The 26,415-nt window shown below is 52.1% G+C and overlaps 2 protein-coding genes and 1 long non-coding RNA gene across 3 annotated transcripts in view; 2 read left to right on the forward strand and 1 right to left on the reverse strand.

Annotated features, from left to right (window-relative positions):
• RIMS4 (regulating synaptic membrane exocytosis 4) overlaps positions 1-10,809 on the forward strand; it is a 56,230-nt gene extending 45,421 nt beyond the window's left edge. The window contains exons 3-6 of the mRNA XM_017662101.3: positions 2,680-2,792; positions 3,075-3,176; positions 3,774-3,913; positions 6,408-10,809. Of these exons, the coding sequence (XP_017517590.1) occupies positions 2,680-2,792; positions 3,075-3,176; positions 3,774-3,913; positions 6,408-6,626 (574 nt within the window). The 3' untranslated portion in view covers positions 6,627-10,809. The remainder of the gene's footprint in view (positions 1-2,679; positions 2,793-3,074; positions 3,177-3,773; positions 3,914-6,407) is intronic.
• Positions 10,810-10,994: 185 nt separating this feature from the next.
• On the reverse strand, positions 10,995-16,825 carry KCNK15 (potassium two pore domain channel subfamily K member 15). The gene is made up of 2 exons (XM_017662092.3): positions 16,435-16,825; positions 10,995-12,541 (listed from the first exon to the last, which is right to left on the reverse strand). The coding sequence occupies exons 1-2, from the start codon at positions 16,715-16,717 to the stop codon at positions 11,850-11,852; spliced, it is 975 nt and encodes a 324-aa protein (XP_017517581.1). The 5' UTR covers positions 16,718-16,825; the 3' UTR covers positions 10,995-11,849.
• On the forward strand, positions 16,542-26,331 carry LOC140849461 (uncharacterized). The gene is made up of 2 exons (XR_012131307.1): positions 16,542-16,663; positions 25,756-26,331. It is a non-coding gene; the product is annotated as an uncharacterized lncRNA (long non-coding RNA).
• The last annotated feature ends 84 nt before the right edge of the window (positions 26,332-26,415 follow it).

Raw genomic sequence — 26,415 nt, forward strand, 5'->3', positions numbered from 1 at the left:
CCCCCGAGCATTTCTTGTTGATAGCATTACTATCCATAGGCTGAGACCAGGCAGAGACCCATGCCAAGCAGATGGCATGTGGAGGCTTTTATAGGATAGGCCAGGAAGTGGCCCACATCACTTCAGCTCACAGGCCACACTTAGTTACAAGGCTTGGAAATGGATTGAGCTGTGTACCAGAAAGAAATGACGAACACAGCATTTACCATGCACACGCTCACACACACACCCAGCTCCCAGGAGCCCACTTCATGCATTGGGCCAGTCTTGGGCAAGGGGAGGTTATTATGTGCCAAAGCAGACAGCTAAAAGGTGTCTTCCACAAGCAGAGCTAGGTTCAAATCCTCCCTCTCCCACCCCCTCACTGTGTGACCCTGGGCATGTAGCTTTCCCTTGCTGAACTTTGGAGTCCATGCATGATAACTGAATAAAATCAGGCCTGCTTTGATAGAGCCCCTGCAAGAGTCACACCAGAATATATGGTCCATGTGGAGAGGACTTTGTGTGGTTCACTGCTGTAGCCCTAGAGCCTGGAAGGGTGCTGATACATAGTAGGCCCTTGATACTGAGGTACCCCACCCAGGGTGGATGGGTAGGTCACTAGTTGTGTCTCGTTAAATTGTTTTCTTAAGTTGTTTATTTAGGGGCAACACATTTATCCAGCAAAATGCTGAGTTCTTTGTGTGCATGCTCTTCTCTTCTCTTTTCCTGCAACTTGCTTGGAATTGTATACATAAAGGTACAAGATACTATAGAGAAACTTGAATTGGGAGTAGGCCGGGACAGCAGCCATCATATGGACCATCATCAGGAAGGCAGATGTCTTTCTCACTCTGGGCCTCAGTCTTCCAGTTTGTGAAAGGGGTGCCGGATTAGAGAACATCCTCCTGTAACTCTTTGTTGAGCAAGTGGGTGAATCCTTTGCCAGCTGTGAGATTTGATGAATTAACAATTAGGTATAATGCCAGAAACATACAGTGCAAGTGCCTGGGAGCATGTCTAGATTGAGAAGAGCTGGAGGGAGAAAGGGAACCTTTATTGAATTGTTCTCACTGAAGATCTTGGGAAAAGGTTGGGTAGCAGAGTAGATTGGATGCATAGGGAAGCACCTGTGCAGGCTGGAAGGTTTCTCACTTGGGACCTTCTCCTCCTCTTCCAAGCTGAGATCTCAGGTTTCCCAAGGGAGCTTTGAGGCAGGGGTTGCTCTGAGGGTGGGCATTGCCCTCCCTGCCCAAGGCAGGTTCCTTTCCCTTCTCAAATACCCTCTCAGCTGCTGCTGTGAAACCTGGCACACAGTAGCTGCCTGTTGAAAGTTAGATGTTATTCTTAGAACCCTCCCAGGTGGGAAGTCACCTGGGATTGGCATTCAAACTATGGTATTAAGTACTAACTGCCATGAGCTCAGTGGCTTTAGGCCAGGCTGAACCTGGGCTTCCTCATCTGAATAATGGTGGTAAAGGTAAAAAAACCCAACCTCTTGTGGTTATAGTGAGGATCAGATAAGAACATGGGTTGCATGTGCTTTTGCTTCTGAAGATAATAGTATACATTGGCCATGGTACTCATTTTAACCACAATAGACTTAGGGAATATTACTATTCCTATTTCAGAGATGAGAGAGAAAAGCTAACTGAAATTGGCTTAATCAAAATAATAGTAATTTGTAATAATAATTGTTGTTGCTGACTTACATAACCAAAATAAGATGAAGTATCTTGCTTCAGGAAGAGTTAGATCCAGGAACTCTCAGTGCCACCTGTGTGGTGACTTCCTTCATGGACACGGCAGGGTAGCAAGATAGCTGCCAGGGGCTCTAGCCTTCAGTCTCAGGTCCAGGTTTGGTGTGAACAGAGGGCTGTTTCTTCCCCTCAGCTTAAACAAAGCTTCCTGGTCAGATTCTTGTGGGCCGAACTGGGCCACATGCCCACATCTGAGCCAGTCACCGGCCCAGGGAAGGAATACCTTGATGGGCTGAGCTGAGCTCCCACCTAAACGCTGGAGTCAGGTCTGCCCCTTTCCCCAGGAATCAGTACCTTGGAGAGGGGGCTCCTCAAAGGAGATGTGAGATCTTGTTCCCAAAGGAAGGGGAAGTGGATATGGGGCAGCTCTGCAGTAGCAACAAATGTAGGCCTCCAAGGCTGAGCTGTGGGTCCTGCGCATCTCAAATTCTTGGGTACCAATGAGTCTCCTGGGGCTCATGTTAAAAGGCAGACTCTGATTCAGCAGCTGGAGGTGGACTGGGGCACAATTCTCTTTCTAATTAGCTCCTGGGCAATGCCGCTGTGTCTCTGGACCACACTTTGAGCACTGTGGCACTGAATCACAAGAGCCAGACACCGATAAGCATCATTTCCCATAATTCTTAAAACCATCCCAAGAGACAGGTGTCATACCCATTTCATGGAGGTGGAACCTAACGCTCAGTGCAGAGAGATAGGGGGATGGTACAGGACACAAAAGCTAAACCCTAGAATTGTGGAGTCAGAGCTGAGATTTTCAGGCCATGAAGATAGAAAGAAGGAAAGAGAAATGGGACACAGGTCTGCCTAAGGCTGGGTGATGGGTAGATGTGGGCAGAATCAGCGTGGAATGAGGGATGTTCTAGAGCTGACCACCTGAGACATCAGAGTCCTCAGTCAGCCCCTGGGAATGCTTTTGTCTCATCTTGTCTTCTTATAGCCTTAACTATGGAGGAGTTTGCCTGGCATCGGATGCACAATTCAGTGACTTCCTGGGCAGCATGGGGCCAGCGCAATTTGTAGGCCGCCAGACCCTGGCCACCACACCGATGGGTGAGTGTCCCAAGATCTGTGCTAAGTGGGGGGTTCCCAGCAGAAGCCCCGTGTCTCTCCAGCCTTCCCCTCACCTTGGCCATATCTGCTGAGTGCCCAGCCCAGAGCCCAATCCACACCTACCCCCTCAGCAGAGCCTGGCACTTAGCCTGGAGTTGGTTTTGGTCTCCTTTGGGCTGGGAGCAGCGGAAGGGGATGTCATCCTTAGGCAGAGAGAGGAGCCAAGTCCTTGGCGGAGCTTCTAAGCCACTTCCCATTCTCATTGTGCGGCGCCTCCTGCAGGGGATGTGGAGATTGGCTTGCAGGAGCGGAATGGTCAACTCGAAGTGGACATCATCCAGGCTCGGGGACTGACGGCCAAGCCAGGCTCCAAGACACTGCCAGGTGTGGGGCTGTCGGGATGGAGGTCAGGGAGGGGTCCTGAAGGGTACCTGGATCTAGAAGAGAGAAAATTGGGCCCAACTGTAGGGGATCCCTGTGTCCCACCTTGAGTGATTCATGGACTTGGTGGTTTAGGTTTTGCTCTGGGGACCCAGTTGAGACTGTTGACTGACCTTAAGGCGTCCCCCACTGGATAGCACTCCTGGAGGACGGGGTCCATCTTTCTTGTTTATGGTTATAGCCCCCTGCCTGGTAGGGTGCTTGGCACACAGTGGGTGCTCAGCAAACATTTGTTGAATAAATGGGTCAGTGATGAATACATTAGACAGGGAAGGAGCTTGAGAGAGGAAACAGGTGAGTATAGAGTGAGCAAAGGAAAGGGAGAAACAGAGAGGACCACTCAGGGGCTAGAGTAGGCCCATCCAACCCTGGCTGTACCCCACCACCCACACCCACCACCCCACTTGGCCCTGTTGTCTCCTCCTAGACTCCATGGGGGCCTGCCAATCCCTGCAGTGGGTGGGAAGCCTCCCTCTGCTGTGCCCTTTGCCTACCATTTGAGGACAAGATTAGAACTCACTTGCTGGCCCCTGTCCCCAGCGGCCTACATCAAGGCCTACCTGCTGGAGAATGGCGTTTGCATTGCCAAGAAGAAGACCAAAATTGCTCGCAAGTCGTTGGACCCACTATATAACCAGGTGCTGCTGTTTCCTGAGAGTCCCCAGGGCAAAGTCCTGCAGGTGAGGGGCACTGGGTGGGTGTGTGCAGTGCCAGAGTGGGGGGAAGCTCACCTGGGGGTTGGGGACGTCTCTGGGGGGGCCTCACCCAGAGGAAGTAGAGCACTGTGGCTGATCTGAGCTCCACAGCTTGCTGTGCGACTTTGAATGAGTTCCCTTCTGAGCCTCCGCTTCTTCATCTGTAAGACGGGGATACTAATGGTATCTACTGATAACATTAACGGGATAGCGAAATGTGTGCTTGGTGTAAGAAAATTATTTGCAAGTTTGGCCTCTAATAAGTGCTCTACGAATGGCTGCTGGCATCATCATCATCGTCATTACTATTAACAACCTCTGAGGCCAGCGGCTGGGCCTGGAGTACACTGATAATAGACTGAGAAGCTGTTAGGAAGCACGAGGTGTTTGGCTTCTGACCATTAGGAGGATTCTTAGGGTGACTCAAACCTGGAGTTAGAGATGCTGCCCACCGTGGGTGTAGGCAGGGCCCAGGCTGGATGCCTGCAGGAATTATACACCTGCTCTCAGAGCTGCCACTTGGGCACCTCCGGCTTGTACCTCAATTTCTTGCTCCTAATCAGGGCAGGCAAAGCAAATGAGGGCAGGACCAAGGTGTTAACAAGTTGCCAAGACAGTGGGACTTTTGCCAAGTGTCTAGGGCAATTTTTCAACCTACTGGTTAAGGCCCATTGGTGAGTCATTTAATCAGTTTAGCAGTTCTCAACAAGTTTTGTTTACTTTAGTTTTTTTTTTTTAATGGAATGAAATAGGAAAGAAAATGTTTCTCTCTTCTTAGTAAGGTAAGTCTTATTGGTGAGGTGCTTGCTTACAATGTTGTGAATCCGATGTGTGCCTAGGGTGATAATAAAAATGTCCCTGTCAAAAGAGTTTTGGAAAACCCATCTAGGCTAGAGGCATTCAAATACAATTTAAAACAACCAGGAGAGTGTCTGGGGCCCCATCTGGTCCACTGGATGAAGTTTACTCATTCTGGCCTGAGCATGTTTGGAGAAATCCCGGTGTATGTCCTTGTCTGGGATGCGGAAGGGGTGGGGAAATGGAAATCTGAGCTGGGGTCCGTGAAACTGAGCTTTCTGACCATTGTCAGAGCAGGACCAGCACCGTGAGTGAGATCTGGAATGCCAGCTGTATTCGTTTGCTCGGGCTGCCAGAACCAAGTACCACAGACTGCAGGGCTTAAACAGCATTTATTTTTTACTGTTTTGGTGGCTGAAAGTCCAAGACCTGGTGCTGTAAGGTTGGTTTCTTTTGAGGCACCTCTCCTGGGGGGCCAGGTGGCCACCTTCTTGCTGTGTCTTCACGTGGCCTGTTTTCTGCACTCGTGCCTTCCTGGTGTCTGTCTGTCCTAATCTCTTAAAACAACACTAGTCATATTGGATTAGGGTCCACACGAATAGCCTCCTTTTAATTTAATCACCTCTAAAGGCCCTGTCTCCATGACAGTCACAGCCTGGGAGTTAGGACTTCAACATAATTTGGGGGGAACAGCTCATAACACCAGCAAAAACGAATCCATCCATGCACCAGAAGCGGGCTTCTGACTAGCTGCCAAAGAATTGAAGATGTCTTAGTTGAATAACCTCGGGCAGATGATCAACCTCTCTGAGCCTTAGTTTCAACAGCTGTGAAGTCAGACCATTTCCATAGGGCTGCTGGGAAGATTGAACCTAAGGCTTTTTTAGTTTTAGTACCGTTCCTGATGCACCGTAAACAAGACTGTGCTGGCTCATGTCGCTTTCTCCTTAATGTATGTGCGTGGAGAGCATATTACAATGCACAGTGAGCCTCACACCATTGTCATCTTTGGTCTTTGCTTGAGATAAGCTGAGGGTGGATAATGCCACTTACTCTGAGGCTCCTTGAGGGTAAATGATTTGCCCAGAACCACCCAGCCAGGACTGGGATTTGAACTTCCATGTGTCTGACCCTAGTGGCTGTGTGTTAAGCCAACAGGCTCTGCTGAATGACTGAGCCAGCCCACCTTCATGGGGGGACAAAGTAAGAACCTGAAGTACAGAAGAGCAAACGAGGGTCCTGTAGCCACAGAGACCACCCAGCCGGCTGCTGCAGGAGAGGGTGTTGACCAAGAAAGGGGAAAGCATTCCAAAAAAGAGTCTGTTGGGAAAAGGCAAGAAGTTTAGCACGTACCAACCTCTTTCTAAAACTTTGTTTCATGTTGGGGGTTTCTGAGGATCTGGAAGCAGAGGCCCCAGGATGGGAAACAGGCAGGAGACTCACAGCGTAGGGTCACCCATAAGGCTTGGGTTCATGCAACACATGGAGGATGGAATGGAGAGGGCAAGACTGAAGGCGGGAAGGTGATGGCAGCCCGGAGCCAGGGAAGTACCTTCAGACGTGAGCAGTTTAAGGTGGTAGACTCAGAGATAAGCTGGATGTGGGGGTGACCCCAGGGTCTGGTTCTGGGCCTGTGAGTGGCATTGGCAGGATCTGAACCACTGTGTCTCTTGCCCTGCAGGTGATTGTATGGGGGAACTACGGGCGGATGGAGCGGAAGCAGTTCATGGGCGTGGCCCGCGTGCTGCTGGAGGAGCTGGACTTGACCACCCTGGCCGTGGGCTGGTACAAGCTCTTCCCCACCTCCTCCATGGTGGACCCAGCCACAGGCCCCCTGCTCCGGCAGCCATCCCAGTTGTCTCTCGAGAGCACCGTGGGGCCCTGTGGGGAGCGATCTTAGTGCTGGGGAAGGGGAGGGGTTCCCCAAGATGGCCTGGAGACCGCCCAGCCCCGACCTGGGACCCCAGGCCCAGGGGCACATTGAACAGAGGAGGACGGGGTTCTCCCTGACAGTGGGGAAGCAGAATGGGGAGACCTGTCCCCCAGGGCCCCTCCTCACCCCCTTTGCCTCCTATCCCTGCCCAAGACCCTCCCTCTCCCAGTGGGATTGGCTGCACTTTTGACTTGGCCCCACCTTTACCGGTGGAAGTGGCTGCAATCTGGAGAAAGGAAAGACTGAGGTGGCAGAGCTGACCATCCTCCTGCCCAGACACTGTCCGACTGTTCCCCCTTTCGGCCTCCTCGGGAGCTCGCTGCCTGGAGCCAAGCCCAGAACCCAGCGGCCATCTCCATGGTGCCAACTACCAGCAAGTGTCTTTCCTGCGGCGCTGGGTTCAGGCAGCTACTCCTGCCCCAGAGCCTATGGGGCAGCTTTGCAAGGATCCGGAGCCAGCTCCGGGGGCCCAGAGCCTCCCACTGAAGAGGAGCTCAGCCTCCCTCTGCCTGCCCGTGGAAGGAGCTTTGCCGCAGCCTGTCTGAGTCCATCTGTCCGTCCCCTCCTGCCTGCCTCTCTTCTGGTGGCTCTAGGAATTGGGGTCCAGCAGGGAACAAAGGAAACAAAGAGGCGCATGGGGCCTGGCACAGACCCCTAGGGCGCCTTGCTCCATGGGGGTGCAACAAGCTGGTTTGGAAACTGTTGGTGGACTGGAAAGAACTCTGTCATCTGTGTTTTGGTGGAAGAGCTTCTGGACCCTGATTTTCAAAGTCCCCAAGACCAGAGAGCTCACCATCTCCAAATTTGGGGGATGCTGGATTGGAGAGGGAATCTGAGGACAGCTGGGATTGGGACTGGTGATGCCAAGGCAAGGGTTTCCCAAATAAGAGAATCCCTCCTGGTTGGATGAGGTCAAAGTCCATCTTGTCTACTCCTCTGCCTCCAGGCTAGGGGTATTGGGGAGGCAATAGTGCTCCCCTATTTTAGTCTTTTTAAACATCCTGTACTGAGGGCAGAGCCCACTGCCCTGGCCTCAACTACCTTGGCTTAAGGACAGAAAGAGAGTGAGGAGGTATGAGTGTAAGGCTGGGGGATTCCTTCCCAAGCAAGCCTGGGTAGCTGCCTGCCTGGCCCTCCGTGGGGCCTACGGAAGCCCTTTTGCATGCTGGGGAGGATGCAGGCTGGCCCCTCTTTACAGAAGCACATTGCTGCCACCTCCCCTGGGAGGCACCCAGCAGCCCACCACCCCTCAGTACCCAGTCCCTGCTGTGTAGGGCGTAGTCCAGGTTAGCTGGGTAGAGTTAGCTTTCCAAACCCTGGGGCCTCCTCTTAGCTCTCCCCCTGTCCTTATAGAGTCCCGGGATGGGGGCGGAGAGGAGACGCAGTATTTACCAGGAGATGACTGTCTCTTCACTGGTCTGGGCCTGGGTCCAGAGCCCGGTTCATGGGAGGCCAGCCCCTCCTCCTCCCCCCTCTTCCCCCACCTCCAGTGGGTTGTAGCTGGAGCTGCCCCTTATACTCAGACATTCTGATTTATTATCCTTGGTACTGATTTTACTTAGGAAGCACTCCTGAGGATTGTGGGCCTGGTGGAAGCGGCCTGGGCTCCATCAGAGGAGGTCATTTTCCACTGCAGATGCCCGGCTCCGCTCAGGCCCACCTTGTCCCATCCCACTCTAGGCTAGTGACCAGGCGATTCCAGCTCCAAAACTCCTCCCCTCCTCTCACCCTGCTTAAGCCCTGGGTATCCTTTCAAGTTCTGGAGGAGTTATATTGCCTCCATGGAGCCACTTATACTGCAATGGGCAGGGGAGATGGAGATACCCCTTTGGCCCGGGAGTCTTCAGGGCCTCCTGGGGTTGTGGTGGGTGGGTCCACAAAGCTGAGCCACAGGCAGTGGGGCTCGATGGCCTCGCCTTTAAGGCGCAAAGTCATTACCCTCCCATTTGTTTTTTTTTTAACCAGTGTGATTTCTTTGCTGTTCATTTATTACTCACCATTGGGGATATTTTGAGCCAGGAGAGCGCCTTCTCTCTCCAGCCATCACTGCTCTGGTTGTTCAGGGGTAGCTGTTCAAAGACTGGACTGAGCCTGGCTGTCCCAACCAGAGGGAGTCTGCCCTCTGGTGTCTGCACAGCCTTTATGACGAGAGAGAGCGCTCCAAAGCAATAACACCCGGGGGTGGCCACCGAGGGCCGCCCCTCAGTGACTTTCTTGTCTGTTCTGTGAAATCTCAGCTCACCTCCTGGAGGGGTGGGCTGGCGTGGGGCTGGAGCCCTGTTTCTTTGTATCATCGTTTTGAGCACGTGGCCGCCCTTCCGAGGGGCTCTGACCTTAGGTGCAGGAACCACATCTGTCCTCACTAAGGGATGGGGGTTTGAGGAGGGGGTGCCTTCTCATTATTAGCGTTGGCGATTCCCTCCAAACCCAGCCTGTCCACACTGCTGGGCTTATTAAACTCCACTATTTGGAGAGGAGAAGAGAGGTGGAGTTGGGGGGACTTGGGTCAGGCTGGGATCTCTAGCGAATTATTCTTTTTTCAATCTCTGGGCCAGAGGTCACATGCAGAGGTACCATGGGTGGGAGTCATCTTCACTTTCCTTCTCCAGAACCCGCTTTTCATACCATAGGGAAAGAGCCTTTGGGCCCACTAGTGAAGTCCATTGTACAGATGAGGAGACCGAGGCCTAGCATGGGAAGAGCTGCCTCTGAGTCACCAGTGAGTTCAGTGGCACCCCCAGCCTGGGCCTCCTCCCACCCGAGGCTGAGCTGGAGCGTGGCAGAATGAGGGGTGCTGCCATTACTCTCACTTCCTCCTCCCTTCTCTCCATGGAGCCTCCCAGTATCCTTGAAAAGATGGGCAGGACAAATTGTAGTGCATCCGAGAGGTAAGGAAACTGACACTCAGAATCAGAAAATGACTGATTCTGCAAGTGAGCCATGGGGACAGAATGGGGCCCCACTGGGGTTCCCTCCACGGGACAGGAACCACTGCTCCAGGGCATGTCCACCATCAGTATTTGTGGCCTGTAAGCCTTGGGTCACCCAGCCCCATGTGGTTCCATCTCCGTGTGCCACTAACTTTTTTGGGCCTGGGTTTAGGGAGAGGGTTGCCATAAAGATTTAGCTCTCCAGGGGCTCTGGCCCAACTGATGGAGGGTGCCCAGGATTTGGCCTAGGCCTCGATGTCTGGGTGGGGCCAGGACCCCTCCAGGACCAACTCGAGAGAGGTAAGGAGCCCTGGTTCCTGCCTGTGGCTGTATCGGAGGGAGCAGGAGGCGGTACACCTCATCTTAAGGAAAGCCTCACTGAACCTTCAGATGTAATAATAGCTGATCTTCCTGTAGTGCTTTTCCACAACTTTTTGATTTCAAAGTGCTAAAGTGCTTTTGCCTGGAGTGTACCCTCCCAAGAGCCTCTGGGCTGTAGGTGGGGGCCTGTATTAATTGGCCCCACTTTAATGAGGAGGAAGCTGCAGCTCTGGGGCAGGGGGAAGGCACCTGCTAAGGTCCCCCTGTGAGTTAGTGGCTGAGCCTGGACTAGAACTCAGTTCTCCCAACAGTTCAGAGCTCTTTGCTCTACCCAAGCAGGTGAAGCAGATAGTTTAGAAGGTGGTTGTGTACTTTACATGCTGATTCACCATCCGGTTCCTTAAACCCGGAGCTCCTGGGCGACTTCAGCGTTCGGGAACAGCTTTGAGCCCACTCCTTTGGAGCACAGCTGTTGCGTCAGGCATGGCCACCTGCGTTTATTTATTGAGCAGCAGCACTGTGCCCCTCTGTTCCCCTGTAATGACTCCCCTGGGCCCTTGTCTGTGTAGCAGCACCTCACAGTGGTTGGTGAGCTCATCTGACAAGCCCTGTGACAGGGGCTGACTGCCCATTTTACTCACAGCTTCAGTGAGGGCAAAGTGAAGACACGAACCCAGGGCAGCATACCTGGAGCCCTTCCACTCTGCGCCTGCCTCCTGACGGGCTGCCAGGAAGGCAGGACCCTAGGTCTTCATACTGGGGTCTTCTCTCCACCCATCACCTTTCCCTCTTCCCTATCCAGGAGCAGGAGCCTTTTGGGCCTATGGGGAGGGAGGGTTTCTGAGAGCCCTGGGTTGGAGTGGGTCACGTTGCATTGTATTCATGACCATGTAGCTCATGTTGAAAATTAAAAGTTTTTGGCTTTTCTAATCTGGCGTTCTATGCTTTGTGTTGAAACAGTTCTATCTGGGAAGTGAAGGGCAGTTTTAAGAAACTGAGTGCGAGGGGATGCCAGCATGGCCTCTGCTATGAGCTTTGTTAATGCTCCCCTTTTAGGGTTGGGCTCATTCCAGGAAACTTTCCAAAGATGCCGAGGAGGGGAAAGGATCCTGGGTGAACCCAATCATTTTATAGATGTGCAAACAGGCCCAGGTAAGGGATGGTGGGGTTCCCCAAGGTGATGGTGATCGGCTGGTGATTGGCAGAACTCGGATCTCACAGCTCCCAGAAGAGGGCTCATCCTGCAGCACCTGACTGCACCCAGGTGGCCCCAAGGACGTGGGTGTCAGCCAAGGCCCCCTCATCCTGAAGTGGGGTTGGCCAAGGACAAACAGCATCAGATTGGGGGGGGGCAGGGGAGGATGTGCTTCATTCAGGCGTGAGCCAATTCCACTCTACACGCTGGGCAAGAGAATGGTCATTTAAGGAGTGCATAGATTTGCCCACTGGTCCACACTGGATGGTGGATGCTCCTCTTCAGACTGTCTGACACCGTGCTCCTCACAGTGTGAGCAGCTGCCGCACTGGTAGAATTCCAGTATTGAAAGTTGTACATGTCCACTACCACGTGGAAAACCGGCCTCTTCACACAACAGAAAAGTAGCCTCCTGTTTCCGCTCTGGAAGGCCAGCTGGCCACATGGGCCTGGGGAGAGCCTCTGCTGGGGGGCTGATGTGACCCCACTGTGCTCAGAGTTTGGACCACGAAGGGATTCGCACCTACAGCCTACAGTGTGACTTGAGGGTCGTGCTTGTGCTTATGATGCAGCTTTAGTATATTTTTGGAAAGGAGGGAGGAGCTAGCCGCGCCAGGGAAGGGGAAACTACCCGTGGTAGAAGGCCGCTAGAGGTCACGGCCGTTCACCCCTCTCCAAGCTCCGCGGAGGGTGCGCTACGAGGTGGCCGCAGACCCTCCGTTTCCAGGGGCGACCCCGGCGGGGTCAGATGGACTTCCGCCGGGCTCGGGGTCGGCCTGCCCTGCCGCAGCCCACAGCCCCAGGGCTAGAGGGGGGCGAGAAGCCCAGATTGTCTCGGGCCCAGGACTCGAGCTGGTGGACGCGGAAGGAGACGGAGGTGGAGCCCCCGGACGGGGCGCGGCGGCCGCTCTCGGGCGCCCCCGGGCGGAGCTGGCTGGCACGGCGGGCAGAGCGCTCGGGCGCGCCGGTGCTGGCCGCCAGGAAGCGCAGGACCACAAGGTTGAGGAAGGCGCCGATGACCGTGAGTCCCAGGAGGATGTAGAGGAAGCTGAAGGCCACGTAGGGCGGCTTCCTCTGCAGCGCCTCGTCGCTCTGCAGCGCCACGAAGTCGCCGAAGCCGATGGTAGTGAGGGTGATAAAGCAGTAGTAGTAGGCGTGGAAGAAGGTCCAGCCCTCGAAGTGCGCGAAGGCGGCGGCCCCGAGGGCCAGAGTGGCCGCGCACACCAGCAGCCCGGCCACCACCATGTTCTCGGTGGACACGCGCGGCCGCCGCAGGCCCAGGCAGCGCTTGACCGCCAGCAGGAGGCGCCGCACCAGCGCGTTCAGCCGCTCTCCCAGGCTCTGGAAAGTGACCAGCGTCAGAGGGATGCCCAGGAGCGCATAGAACATGCAGAAGACCTTGCCCGAGTCCGTGCCCGGCGCGGCGTGGCCGTAGCCTGCGGGGAGAGCGGAGGGGAGGGTTGGTGAGTGCCCAGCGCCATCTATCACTCGCCCAAAGCCTTCCTGCCTGGCCACCCTCCGAATTGTGTGCTAGTTCCAACTAGGTCAACCCCCCGACCCCCCGGCTCTGAAACCCTGCATGGCTATCCGTAATTGCCCTAATTGTAAACAACCTGAATGTCCCTCAACGGGGGAACGGATAAACAACCTGTATACATCCATACAGTGGAGTTCTTTTCCAGCAATAGGAAGGAAATGAACTGCCGGTACCTGCGGCCACGAAGGATGGACCTCGAATTCTGCCCAGTGAAAGAAGCCAAGCTCAAAAGGCTACATACTGCATGGCTCCATTTAAATGACATTATGGAAACATTGTGGCGAAACTCTGGGGACACAGAGCAGCTCTGTGGTTGCCAGGAGATAGCTACAAAGGGCCAGAACAGAAATTTGGGGAGTGATGGAAATGTTCTATTCCTTGATAGTGGCTGCAGTTACACGACAGGTCTTCATTTGTCAAGATTTGCAGAAGTGTACACTGAAAAATGGTGAATTTTACTGTATGTAAATTAGGTCTTGGTTTTGAAAAATAAAACAAAATATTCCATGGCTCCGCAGTAACCTCAGGGTGAAGTTCCAGTTCTCATGTGGTGTCCCAGCTCCTTCGAGATTTGAATCACCCTCACCTATTCAGCTAAACCCCACGTTGTTTCCCATTTCTCATGGCTTTATCCTCCCTGAATTGCCCTTTCCCCCCTGCCTCGGTCCACTTCTCTTTTGCTAAATCTTGCTCCAAGCCAGCCCTCACTAACCACCTCTTCAGTCTGGTGTAACGATTATGCACTGGGATCCCTCCATTGTTGCATGGGACTTAAAATGACTGGGCTTGCTTGAGTCCTGGAATACTGTGCTATTGCCTGGAAATGAACAGAGAGGTGTCTGTTCCTAGAGAGAGGAGCACAGCTTTCATGGTATTCTCAAGGAGGCCCACAACCCAGGAAGAGTCAGGTGGACTTTCCCTAACAGAATGTGCCTCCTCTAACAAATTGGCCCCATCTGCAAAATTGTAAATACACAAATCCTTGGACCTGTGCAGTTCCACAGTTAGAAAGTTAGTCCTCTAAAATACACGCATGTGCAAAGTGATGTACGCACGTGGGTCGTCACTGAAGCATCATTGCTCATAGCAAAAATTAGAAACCTAAGTGTCACTCAATAGAGACCTGGTTAAATAAATCAAGGTGCCATCCAAACGATAGAATACTACATAGCAGTGCTTCCAACCAGGGGTGATTTTGTCCCTGAGGGGACATTTAGCAATGTCTGGAGACATTCTTGGTGGTCACAACTGTGTGCTTTGTGCTACTGCCATCTAGTGGGTGGAGGCTAGAAATGCTGCTAACCACCCAGCAGTGCACAGCATGGCCCCACACCATAGACTTATCCAGTCCAAAATGTCTAGCGTTCAGGTTGAAAAATCCGGCTATATAGCCATGAAAGAGACGACACATGCTTTAAGGACTGATATAAAAACATCGCCAAAACTTATTATGTGAAAAAGCAAGAGATGAAACTGTGTATAATAGCATAATGTCTATATACTGTATGTGTATCTGTTTTAAAGGAATACATAGGCAGAGCATAAATGCAGAAGGATACACAAGAAACTGGTAACTGTATTTGATCCAGGGAAAGGAATTTATGGGTTGAGGGCAGGGTGAGAGGGCGACTTCCTTTTCAGTCTATACCCTTTTGTACCCTGTGAAGTATGCACTGGGTGCATATATAATATCTTTAAAATATCAACACGATACATGTTTTTAAAGACCTGCAGCTCCACTTCCACATTTCCATTGCATGGTCCCAGGAGTTTGTCTCTGTTATTGGGGGGTCACTAACTCTGTGATGTGGGGGTTACAATCACTAGACTGTTAGCTCCTGAGGCCAGAGACCATGTCAACCACTTCTCTCTTCTCTAGTCACCAGGGCCCTGCACAAAGCCTGATATAGCCTAAGAGCTCAATGAAAGTTAATAATCAATAAACATGCCCAATTGCAGGGGGTGCTGAGTGTGAGACAGAGGAGCCTCTTTATGAATAAGAGGCCAGGCAATGCTGTTTCCAGCTGTTTGGAGCTATGTCAGATTTTCACAGTGAAATGAATAATGATAATAACTAAACATGCTAGGTATTCTACACTGATTATTTTACTTAATTCTCCCAATGACTGTATGAGATGATATTATTATTCCCATTTACAGATAAGACACCAGGCTCAGAGGGAGGAAGCTGCCCAAAGGTTTTAACCATGAGCTATTAACCATGATCTTCTATTGCTTCTCTGTGCATCTCTTCTATCCAGGCAGATCTCAAGCTCCTGGGTTCTGGGGTCTGGCTGTGCAAGGCTGGCTCTTGCTGCCCGAATCACACAGCACGTGCTGGCGCCCCCAGATGGCCAGGAAGGGCAAAACTTTTGTTTTGGCTCAGTCCCTTTCCCTGGGCTCCCAGATGCACACCAGAGGGAATAGTCAGGAGAGGAGGCCAAACCCAGCTAGCTGTGAGACCTCCAGATAAAGTAGGGGAGGACAGAAGAGGTAGATGGGGTCCCACACCACTGGCCATGGCAACAGGGAGTGTCTTAGGCTGAGCCCAGATAGGAAGTGGGGTGCCCATGTTGACAGGAGGGGGCAAACAGTCTGAATGGGAACTGGGCCCACAGTTGGCAAGTATAAAAATTGCTATTAATTAATAGTGCTATTTAGCCTCAGGCACTGTGCCAAGCATTTTATACACTTGGCCTCATTTAAACCTGGCAACCACCCAGTGAAGCAGCAACAATTGCATTTTGCAGCTGAGGAAACTAGGGCTCAGAGAGGTAAGATCAACTGCCCAGGAAAGCAGGGGACAATATAGACAAGAACAGAACTCTGGTCTATGCAAGTGCAGAACTCAGGCTTTAAACCCACAGCTCATGCTCACTTGCAAGCGTGTTGTGGAAACACTTTCTCTACAAGCACAAACTTCCACGGTGGAGGTCCCAGCCCATGCTCCTGGACATCCACAGCTGGGATGTGGGAAGTGGCTAACCCCCTGGCTTAGAGCCCTGCAGAGCCTGCTTCTCTACTTTCTGGCTTCCCCAGGGTTAGGCTCAACAGGTACCAGCCAGATGGTAGCCACAGCAACTGCCAGCGTTCAAGATGCTGCAGAGAAACTGCTCTGGAGCCCGGAGGGTAAGGTCCAAAGCTTGTGGTCATCAGTCATTCCTTCAACAAATATTGAGCGCCTACTATACACTAGGCACTGCCTATACTGCAGTGCCTAAAATGGACTAAGGTCCCTGTTCTCATGGAATAACAGAATAATAATTATAATACAACAATCAATCTTATTTTTAGTGTTTTCTAAGTGCAAGGCACTATGCTAAAACTTTCTGCATATATTATCTCCTTGATAATAATTATCTCAACGCAGCCCTGAGACAGGGCCTATTAGCATCCTATTTTACAAAGGAGAAAATTCAGGCTCAGAGAGATTAAGCCACTTGTCTGAGGTCACAAACCTAGCGGGATGCAGCCAGGCAAGGAAGCAATTCCAGCCATTTGGACTTCCTGCCCCACAGCCCCACTGCATCTGGTCTCTCGGCCCCTGGAGGTGTCCTGAGCACTCCCGCGTGGCAGCCTTCGGGCCAACTTGAACTACTGACTCCTCCCAACCCCGCCTGTGTGGTACCGCAGCCGCGTTCGGCAGAGGGAGGCAAGATCACGAGTCAGTGATCAGAAGTGACTCGTCCAAAGTCACCCCGCCTGGCAGGGGCAGCGGTGGGATTCACACCCAGGGGCGCCGCAGATGGCTGGGCACGGAGCCGCGCCGAGAGAGGCGCCGGGGCCGCTCACCGATGGTGGTGATGACGGTGATGGCGAAGTAGAAGGAGCCCGCGAACTTCCACTGGCGGCCGGCGCGGTGCGGCTCGGCCTGCAGCGCCAGGCGCTCCAGCTCGCGGAAGTCCTCGGCCGAGAAGCCGTACTTCCTCCGGAGCTCACTCCGCTTCTGGGCCAGCAGTCGCTGACGGCCGCTCTCCGCCTCGGACTCGAGCGCGTCGAAGACTGCGGCGCCCACCAGCAGGTAGGACAGGATGCACAGGGCGAGCGCGGCCGTGCGCACGCTCTGCTTCCTCATGGCGGCGCCCCCGCCCAGCGCCCGGGCCCGGGTTCTGGTCCCCAGCCCCGGGTGCGTTCAGGCGCCCCGACGGCCGCGCTCCGCCGCTCCCGCGCCGGGACCCACGGGGGCAGGAGGGGGGCTACCCAGGGGCGGGGCGTCAGCGGGGAGGCGAGGAGGCCAGAGGGAGCTCCCCAGCTGCAGCTGCCCTGCCCTCCCACACAGCTGCCTTTGTTTACCCGCCGGCGCCCCAAGCTGAAGTGTCTGCAAACAGTGAGTGAGGTCTAGAGCAAAGGTCTCAAAGCCCAGGGTTGCAGAAGTCCTGCTCCACCACGGTCTTGTCCTGTGACTTTGGGCAAGTCATTTCTTTTCTTCTTTCAGCCAGTCAGTCATCCAAGAAATACTGCCCAAGCACCTGCAGGTACAAGCAAGCGTCCTGGTGTACACAGGGTTGATATCCTAGAAAGGAGGATGGGCTTAAAGTCAGACAAAAAGATCATTTAAGACAAGAAGGGGAACAGTTTCTGGGGGCTGGTGGGCACCACCCGCTAAGTGGTGGGGAGGGCCTCTCTGGGAGTGACAGAGCCAGCGCTCAGGCAGAGACAGTGCAGGTGCAAGACCTGTAAGCAGAGAAGCCAGGAGGTGGGAGCCTAGGACAGTGGGTGCTGAGGGGCTGGGGGAGGGGAATGGAAGGAAGACCAGCCGCTTCACACAGGGTCTTGCAGGCCCCTCACCCTGGCTCATTCTTCAGTACAGCTGGAAAAGCTGTGAGTCGGAAAACCAGCATGCACCCGTGATCTGATTGATGTTTTTGAAAAAGCATTCTGGCTGTCAGGTGGAAAAGGGATGGTGGCTAAGCTTGGCTAAGCGTGGAGGCCAGTCAGGAGACTGCTGTAGCCCAGATGCAGGGCAGGGTGGCCTGGCCTAGGGAAGGGCCCTGAAGGTGTTGAGCAGCCGAGGCAGGGCAGGGCACACAGCTAGCCACAGTTCCCAGCCTCTCTTGTACTGTGCAGCTGCAGCCTATGGAATGTGGGCAGAGTGACCTGTGGCACTTCCAGGCCTGGAGCTCGAAACCCTCCCACACGCTGTGCTCCACCTCTTCCCCACCTGCAGGCTGAATGCAGAAGCCTAAAGTCTTTGGAAGGGGGTGAAGCCCCAGGGTGGAAGGAGCCTGGGTGCTTGAATGACACATTGCAAGGCTGCCTCCCCACCAGGAACAACTATTTTGAACTTTCATTGTGTAAGCCCCTGAGATATGGGGTCCATCTGTTATGGCAGCTGGTGTCACCCTAGTGCACAGGGTAACAGGGCTTGCTGATGGGGTGGATGTGAGGGGCAAGTGGGAAGACTCCATAATGACCCCTGCGTCTTTGGCTGGAACAGCTGGGTGCATGGGGAGCCTTCCATTGACCTTACTTCCCAAGGAACCCACTCCTGTCCCCTACCACTGGGTTGACACTCATGTCTGAGTTCTGAGTGGGCCTTCGTGGGGACGCTGGGCAGAGCATAGGCAGCCTCTCCTGCAGCTGTCCTGGGCACACACATTCCCTGCTTTCTGCTGCAGCCTCGATGTAGCAATCATGGTTCCCTCCATCTTTGCTACAGCCTCTCTCACCACAACCCCTTTGCATTTTTTGGCTCCAGCCACACTAAACTTTCAACTCCTTGCACAAACTCTTGCTTTGCTTGGACCAGTCCTCTCCCCATCCCACACAACAGCCAGCATTTATAAAATGCCTGCCACGGGCCAGACATGGCTGAAACACTTTATAGGTACCCAGTCTCCTTATGCTGACAGTGTGGCTGGCTAACACCCTAGTCATCCTTCAGCTGCCAGTTTGGTTTGAGATCTCATTTCCTGACTCCTCTGGTGGCCCTCCCCTGTGCTACTAGAAGCCCTTGAGCTCCTGCCATCCTGGGTTCCTCCCACTCCATTGGAATTCTTGCATTTCATTTCTGTGCCCCGCTGAAGACCGGGATCCTACCTTAGTCACCTCCCTGGGGGTGCTGCTGGATCTGACACAGAGCACACACCCAGTGACTGGACAAACCAGCAGCAGCAGCATGCAGAACTGTGCACCTCGACTGCCTGGCTTCATATCCCACTGCTGCTTTCCAGGATGTGACCTTGGGATGCCTCAGTTTCCCCACCAGTAAAACAGGGTAGGAATGTTTCCCATCTCATAAAGTGCTATGGTTGGCAGAATGGCCCCCAAAGATACCCACGCCCTATCCCTTGCACCTGTAAATAGGTTACCTGGCAAAGGGGAATTAAGGTTGTTAATCAACTGACCTTGAGATAGGAGAGTATCCTGGATTATCGAGGCGGGCACAATGTAATCACAAGGGGCCTTATAACTGGAAGAGGGTGAACCAGAGAGATGCAAGATGAGAAGGGTTTGGCCTGATGTTGCTGGCTTTGAAGATGGAGGAAGGGGCCATAAGCCAGGAGCAACACGGCATGACTGCAGTGGTTGTGAGGACTGAATGAGCCAGTAGATGTGTGCAGCCCTGAGAGCAGCGTCTGCAGGGAGGACTTGGCCAGAAGTGTTAGCTGCTACCAGGCATCACAGGTACGCAAACACTCAGGCCGCGTGCCAGGTAGAGTGGGGCCTTTGACTCCTTCCTCCCCCGAGGAGCCAGACTGAAGCTCGGCGGCCCCGAAGCAGGATGCTGGCCCTGCAGCCTCAGCCCATTTTTGGCAGTGGCATCAGCAAGTTTGCTTTTCTGATTCCTGTCCAGACTTCAGAGGAGCAGAAACCTGGGCTGCAGTCTTGGGGATGGGAGTGGGGGACGGGCGAGGACGTCTGCCTGAGAAGGGCTTGTGGGGACAGTGCAGGGTCGGGGAGGGCTGAGTACAGCAGGGGACAGTTGATATGAGTCCTGGTCATGAACACAGCTGGAGTCCACCAGGCCTGGGTTCACATTCCAGCTCCTCCACTTTCTAGGTGGATGTGTGTGGATAGAACACCTCTGCCTGTCTGCACCCTGGTTTTCCCATCTCAGAAACAAGAGTGATGATAATGTCTACCCCACAGGACCATGCAGAGGATTACAAAAGATTCGGTGTCAGCTTCCAGGTGCTGGTAGCAGATAGCTGCTTTTCCCCCCTTTTTACAAGGGACTGTCTGCCTGCAAGAATTCTTTCTCCAGAAGCACGTGTCCATGCTAGGCCTGTTCACAGACATCACTTTCCAGTGCGGGAAGACGAGGCCCCACTTGCCAAGGCACAGCCAGGCAGCCATCTAGCCCCCAAGGCCACCATCCTTCCAATTCCCAGCACCAGCACACCAGGCAAGATGCTGCTGGCTTTCTCACCCTCTCTGGACCTCACCTTCCTCATCTCTAAAATGGTCCTGAGGAGCACTGGCTGGTGAGGACCCTGTGACATGCAGCTGAGAGCTGCTTTGTCAGTGTGCCCACTGTGGGGCATTATTGGGGCCATGGGGAGCTGTCTGGCCCTGCCAGGCAGGTGACTGGCTGTGCTTGGCATTTTCAGTTCGGTGGCTCTATTTTAAGCAGAGGAGGTTAGAGTTTGTGTATGTGTGTTTCTCAGCTTGGAAAACTGTCAGCTGAGCAGTCACCAAAAACAGCAACACCCAAGGCACCCCCTTCAGCTCCTCCTCCCTCTGCTCCCGTCCCTTCTGACTCCTTTGGGAACCTGAGGGGACCTAGTGATTTTCCTCTGTCCCTCCATGCCAGAGTCACACCCGTGACCCCTCAACAAGGCCTTGGAGCTGCTTCCAGAACTGCCGGCTTTGAGGACAATGAGAAAGGTGATCCCAGTCCCCAGCTGGGGCTGGGGGGCGCCCTTCAAAGCACTTCACACCCCTCATGATTCTAGACCCTTCTGAAAGCTTTGTGAGCCAGGTGGGACTTGCCATTCCTGTGTCAGAGAGCAGGGGCCACCATCTGCGGTGGCTCATGGCAGAGCTGTGGTGAAGAAAGAGCGAGAGTTTCTGAAGGCCTAGACCTCAGTTCTGTCCCGGACAAGGGACTTCACTGGGAGCTTCAGTTTCCTCATCGTGATGCAGGGGTGGATATACCAGCCTCCAGGTACTCCTGTGAGGACCAAATGACGGTGTGAAGGAGCAGGCAGCAGACTAGGTGCCCAGCAAATGTCAGCCCCCTCCAATTAATTAATTTCCAATGATATTAATTTCTTCTTCCCTTTTTTGCTCTGCTTATTCCCCAGACCCACTGGGATCTTGAGGGGTTGATATTTACAGAACACAGTGCAGTAATTTTTCAGAAGCCCAGAGGGCCCAGGCATTTTTCCTGATAAGACTGCTCTCTTGTCAGTCTCCTAAAAGAATGGATTATTTTGACCTCAGGAACAATTGGTACCAGCTCTTTTGAGATACCAGCTGTGGCCTTTCTGCAGCCTGAGTATCATTTTGGGATCTGGGTTGCAAGAAATTAAATGCTGCTTCTTGCTAATTTAAAGAACGTTGTAGGTAGGATTTTGGGGTTTCCAGAATCTTCCAGGCACTGGTAGACAAATTATATGGTTTGGGGGACCCAGAGAGAATGGAACCTATCACCAGGGAAACTCCAGAGGCACACCCAGGATGGAGGGCACCATTGTTCCCAGGCTGATGAAGATACTATTTGAGGGACAAATGACAGCTGTCTGAGCAGGCCCCTGTCTCTGTTGGGCCCCACCAGGGCTGCCTAGAGGATTCCTAATACGTGTTTGTTGAAACCATTGGGAGTTTGCTCTTTACCCTCTTAAGGATGGATATCTGTGGGTTAATGGAGATATTAAAACGTTTACCCTGGTTAGTGATTTAAAAAACTAACTGATAGTATGAGGAGTTCTTAAACCATTCTCACTACTTTCATGTACGACTGAGAATTTTCACAATAAAATGCTTTTTAAAAGCACATTTTCCCCATCTCTGTCCCCACCCATATTTTTCCCCTGCTGTTCCTTTGGTCTGAGTGGGCGGGTCTCTGGGGTTGGAGTAAATTGGAAGGACATTTACTGAGCAGTCACTGATTCAAGAGGGAGCCAGACGCTCAGCAGGTGTCACTTCATCTAATTCTCATGATGCAGGCACTTTCCGTCCCACCTTAGAGAGGAGGAAGCCAAGGCTCAAAGGGGTGCCTGATTTGCTTGAAGTCACACAGTCAAGGAGAGAGGGAACGGTCCTGTCCTGCTGCCAAGCTCTTGCTCCTAAGGCAACACTTCCCTGCCCCCAGGAGCTTAGTGGAGTCTGGCTGACAGAGGCCTGTCCCTTCTCCTCCTGCCAACGTCCACCCCTTCTGTTCCACAGTGAACATAATGGATTGGAATCAAGAGATGTCTGAACCAAAGGGGCAGGGTTTGCATTTCAGGAGCCATCGTGGCTAGACAGGGTCAAGGCAAGGAAATGAAAGCGCCTGAGACACAACGAAAGCCGTGTGCTAAAGTCAGGGTGGCCCAGAGCTGCATGGTCCCATATGGAAACCACTAGCCAGATGTGGCCCTTTATATTTGAATTAATTAATTGAGTTTTAAAATTCAGTTATTCAGTCTCATGAGACATTTCAAGTGCTCATTGGCCACACATGCTCAGGGCTGTAACATTAGACAGGCAGATGTAAAACATGTCCATTTGTCACAGGAAGTTCAATTGTACTTTGCTGGTGTACAGACTAACAGCACAGACTTTGCAACCGGACTGGCTGGTTTTGAATCTCGGCTTCACCACTTACCTGCTGTTATCCTGGGCCTCATTTTATTCACCTGGAGAATGAGGGTAATAATCCTGTAGCAGCCTACTCAGCTGGGGCCAGTGGTTAGTCAGTTAACCAAAGAAACAGGGAATTCTTTTAAATGATATACACTTTGAACATTCAGCGCTCTGTTCTGTGAGTGTGGAGCTGTTAATTGGCTTTTTACATTGTCCTCCTTACATAAACTATACCTGAATCTATCTTCTGATCTCCAGTTTGGTCTATTTCAAGTGGAACAAGGATTTGAAGACACTTGTACAGCAACTTGTGGGCAGAATCCCCCCTACATTGTCATGGTAATTTTTTCCCCAGGACTTTTATAGCTGTTTCTCTCCCATGTCTAATTTGACAGTATTTCTTAGCAACTCATTGTTACTGAGTTTTCACAAAAATAATTCTTTTTGCACTCATATTTCATCAGCTTATGGAATATCTCATTCAATTACATCATTACAGTAACAAGTGCAGCTGGCATAAACTGGTTTGGGAACAAACCCAACAGATTCTTAGCAAACATGCCATTTGCCTTAGCTTGGGCTGCTATAATAGAAAACCATGGACTGAGAAGCTTAAACAACTTAACTTAAACTTTTGCTTCCCCAAGTTCTGCAGGCTGGAAGTCTGAGATTAGGTGCCTGCTGAGTGGGTTCTTGGTGATAGCCCTCTTCCTAGTTTACAAACTACTGTCTTCTCATTTTCTCTTCATGTGGCAGAGAGCAGAGAGAGGAAGCAAACGCTCTCATACCTCTTCCTATCAGGGCTCCAATCCATTCATAAGGGCTCCACCCTCATGACCTCCACTCCAGTACCATCACACTGGGGGTTAGGATTTCAACGTATGAATTTTGGGGGGATACGAACTTTCAACACCATTCTAAGGGAAGAAGCAGAGGGAGCAAGGGTACCAGAGGGTGGCTTGCTAGTTGTGGGCATTCATTGTGCCTGGGACAGACCCGAAAGCACTGGTTAGCCTGCTGGGCTGATGAAACAGACATTGGTAGAGAGCTTCTTTGTTGCACTAACTCTATGGGGAGTTGTCTCTGCAAGACACCTGCCCAGCCAGAAACTACATCTTCCAGCCTCCTTTTCGTCAAAGTATGACCATGTGACCAGATCTCACCAATGGGATGTGAGGAGGAGTGGTGCGTGTCACTTGCAGGTGGGGCCTTTAAGAAGGAAGTGAGTTTCTTCATCTCTGTCTGCAGTCTAGATGCAGAGACCCTGAGGCCCAGTAGGATGGTGCAGTTGTAACATGTCTTGGAGTATTATGTGAGTAAGAAATAAACTATTGTGTTAAGCTAGTGAATTTTGGGGTTTGCTTGTTATTACAGCTACCATTACCCTCATAAACTTACCATATAGGGATGTTGTGCAATTAAATTAGATGACATACATGTAACAGATTCTTAAATGGGACTCTTCTTACTGTCTCATGTTTCCAGTTAAAGCCTCAAAGCAAGATTACAAGGTGCTAAATACCCCCCATTCCAGAAAGTCACAGACACTCACATGTAGGGCTTTCAGGGACTCCATACCAGTTTCCCTCCTACCCCGTCCCTGCCCCTTCAGCCTCTCTAAGTAGAAGACTAGAATTTGAGAACGATTTTCTCCAGTAGGGAGAAATGACATACCTTTTCCTTTCTGCTCTCTTATAGAGAGAAGGAAACAGTACTCCCCCTGTCCTGACACATTCCAGTTGTAGAGTTGGGATTCGTGCCAGAAGCAGTAAGTGGTATCTGATTCTCTGACTGCTTACCCAGCAGGCTTGCAGACTGGCCTTCAGTGCCTGTTTAAGCAGGGAGAAAGGAATTGCAGGGAGATGGCAGGGTGGGGGTGGGAGGGCATTCTATACACCCACAGTCAGCCGTGCCATAGAATGGGTGAGCTTCCCATGAGCTGAAGGGTGCTAGACCATCTGTCAGAACCCTGCTGACCCTTTTGCTTTCCAGGAAAGGGACTCTGGCAGGAAGAGGCTATGAAGTGTGCTTCTGGAAATGGAGTCTGAGATAGGTCAAGGGGATCTCCCTCAACAGTCAGGACACTACTGCAGGGACCCCTGCATAAGCTACCCATAAGACCCAGGAATGCTGGCCTTCAGGTACTTGCCACACAGAAGGAATCCATCTCCCTGTAGACACTGGAGCAATATCTGCTTGGTTTTGGTCCTCTTCCCTCCACTGTTCCTTCTAGGCCTCATAACCAAGAGAAGCTAGAACCTGGGGGCAGGGGTGGGGAAGGGTATTAGAGAGATCCGTGCATAAGTCCCAGTGCTGCAGAGGACTGGAGGTTTCTGAGCCAGACAGCCTGGGTTTGGATCCTGTGGCTACAGCTTACTAGCTGTGTGACCTTGGGAGGGTTACCTCACCTCTATGGGCTTTAGTATCTGTAAGATGCAATTCGTTATAGTACCTACCTCATAACCTTGTAGGGTTTTTTTTGGCAATGTCTGGAGACATTTTTGTGTGTGGGGGGGGGTTTGGTATCATTAATCTACAATTACATGAGGAACATTATGTTTACTAGACTCCCCCCATCACCAAGTCCCCCCACATACCCCATTACAGTCACTGTCCATCAGTGTTGTAAGATGCTATAGAATTACTACTTGTCTTCTCTGTGTTGTACAGCCCTCCCCATGCTCCCCGCCCCCACATTATGTCTGCTAGTAGTAGTAATGTCCCTTTTTTTTCCCTTATCCCTCCCTTCCCATCCATCCTTCCCAGTCCCTTTCCCTTTGGCAACTGTTAGTCCATTCTTGGGCTCTGTGAGTCTGCTGCTGTTTTGTTCCTTCAGTTTTTTCTTTGTTCTTACACTCCACAGATGAGTGTAATCATTTGGTACTTGTCTTTCTCCACCTGGCTTATTTCACTGAGCATAATACCCTCTAGCTCCATCCATGTTGTTGCAAATGGTAGGATTTGTTTCTTTCTTATGGCTGAATAGTATTCCATTGTGTGTATGTACCCCATCTTCTTTATCCATTCATCTACCGATGAACACTTAGGTTGCTTCCATTTCTTGGCTATTGTAAACAGTGCTGCGATAAACATAGGGGTGCATCTGTCTTTTTCAAACTGGGATCCTGCATTCTTAGGGTAAATTTCTAGGAGTGGAATTCCTGGGTCAAATGGTATTTCTATTTTTAGTTTTTTGAGGAACCTCCATACTGCTTTCCACAATGGTTGAACTAATTTACATTCCCACCAGCAGTGTAGGAGGGCTCCCCTTTCTCCACATCCTTGCCAACATGTGTTGTTTGTCTTTTGGATGGTGGCCATCCTAACTGGTGTGAGGTGATATCTCACTGTGGTTTTAATTTGCATTTCTCTGATGACTAGCGATGTGGAGCATCTTTTCATGTGTCTGTTGGCCATCTGAATTTCTTCTTTGGAGAAGTGTCTGTTCAGATCTACCACGGAGGTCACAGCTGACGGCCTTGTACTTCAGCCGGCCCCTTACATCTCTCCACCTGCCCCGGAGGCTGCAGGCTCCCTTCTGTCGACCAGTCACATCTTAGAGGTCCCTGCTCCCACCACCAACTTGGATGGCCTGTCTGCCGGACCCCTGATCCCACCAGTCACACACAAGGCTATGGGCAGCACAGCTGCCAACCTCAATGCTACCTCCTATGACGATGACGCAATGGACACAACGCCGCCCTCATGGGCTATCATCTTCCGGTCTCCCCTGGCCCCACACAAGGCCATGGGCAGCACAGCTGCCAACCTCAGTGCTTCCTCTGACAACGACGATGCAATGGACACAATGCCGCCCTCATGGGCCATCATCTTCTGGTCTCCCTCGGTCCCACTCAAGGCCTGTAGCCGTTTATAGGGGCTTCATTTCCTCCTATCCACTTAACAAAATGGGCCCTTATCTTTCCCAGATTATGTACTAAACCCTGTTCTTATTAATATGCTCTGCTCTGTTTATTCTTTGACTCAGGTACAGAGGAAGAACTGACATATGTGAGTGATAATGTTCTGGGCCACACTTAA

Source organism: Manis javanica, chromosome 5 (assembly GCF_040802235.1).
Source record: "Manis javanica isolate MJ-LG chromosome 5, MJ_LKY, whole genome shotgun sequence".
NCBI lineage: Eukaryota > Metazoa > Chordata > Mammalia > Pholidota > Manidae > Manis > Manis javanica.

What these genes read in the sequence shown, in the direction of transcription:
- KCNK15 (XM_017662092.3), bottom strand. Translation starts at nt 16,717, where the DNA reads ATGAGGAAGCAGAGCGTGCGCACGGCCGCGCTCGCCCTGTGCATCCTG. An exon ending in CACCGTCATCACCACCATCG is followed by an intron (nt 12,542 to 16,434) that starts GTGAGCGGCCCC and finishes CTCTCCCCGCAG; the next exon opens with GCTACGGCCACGCCGCGCCG.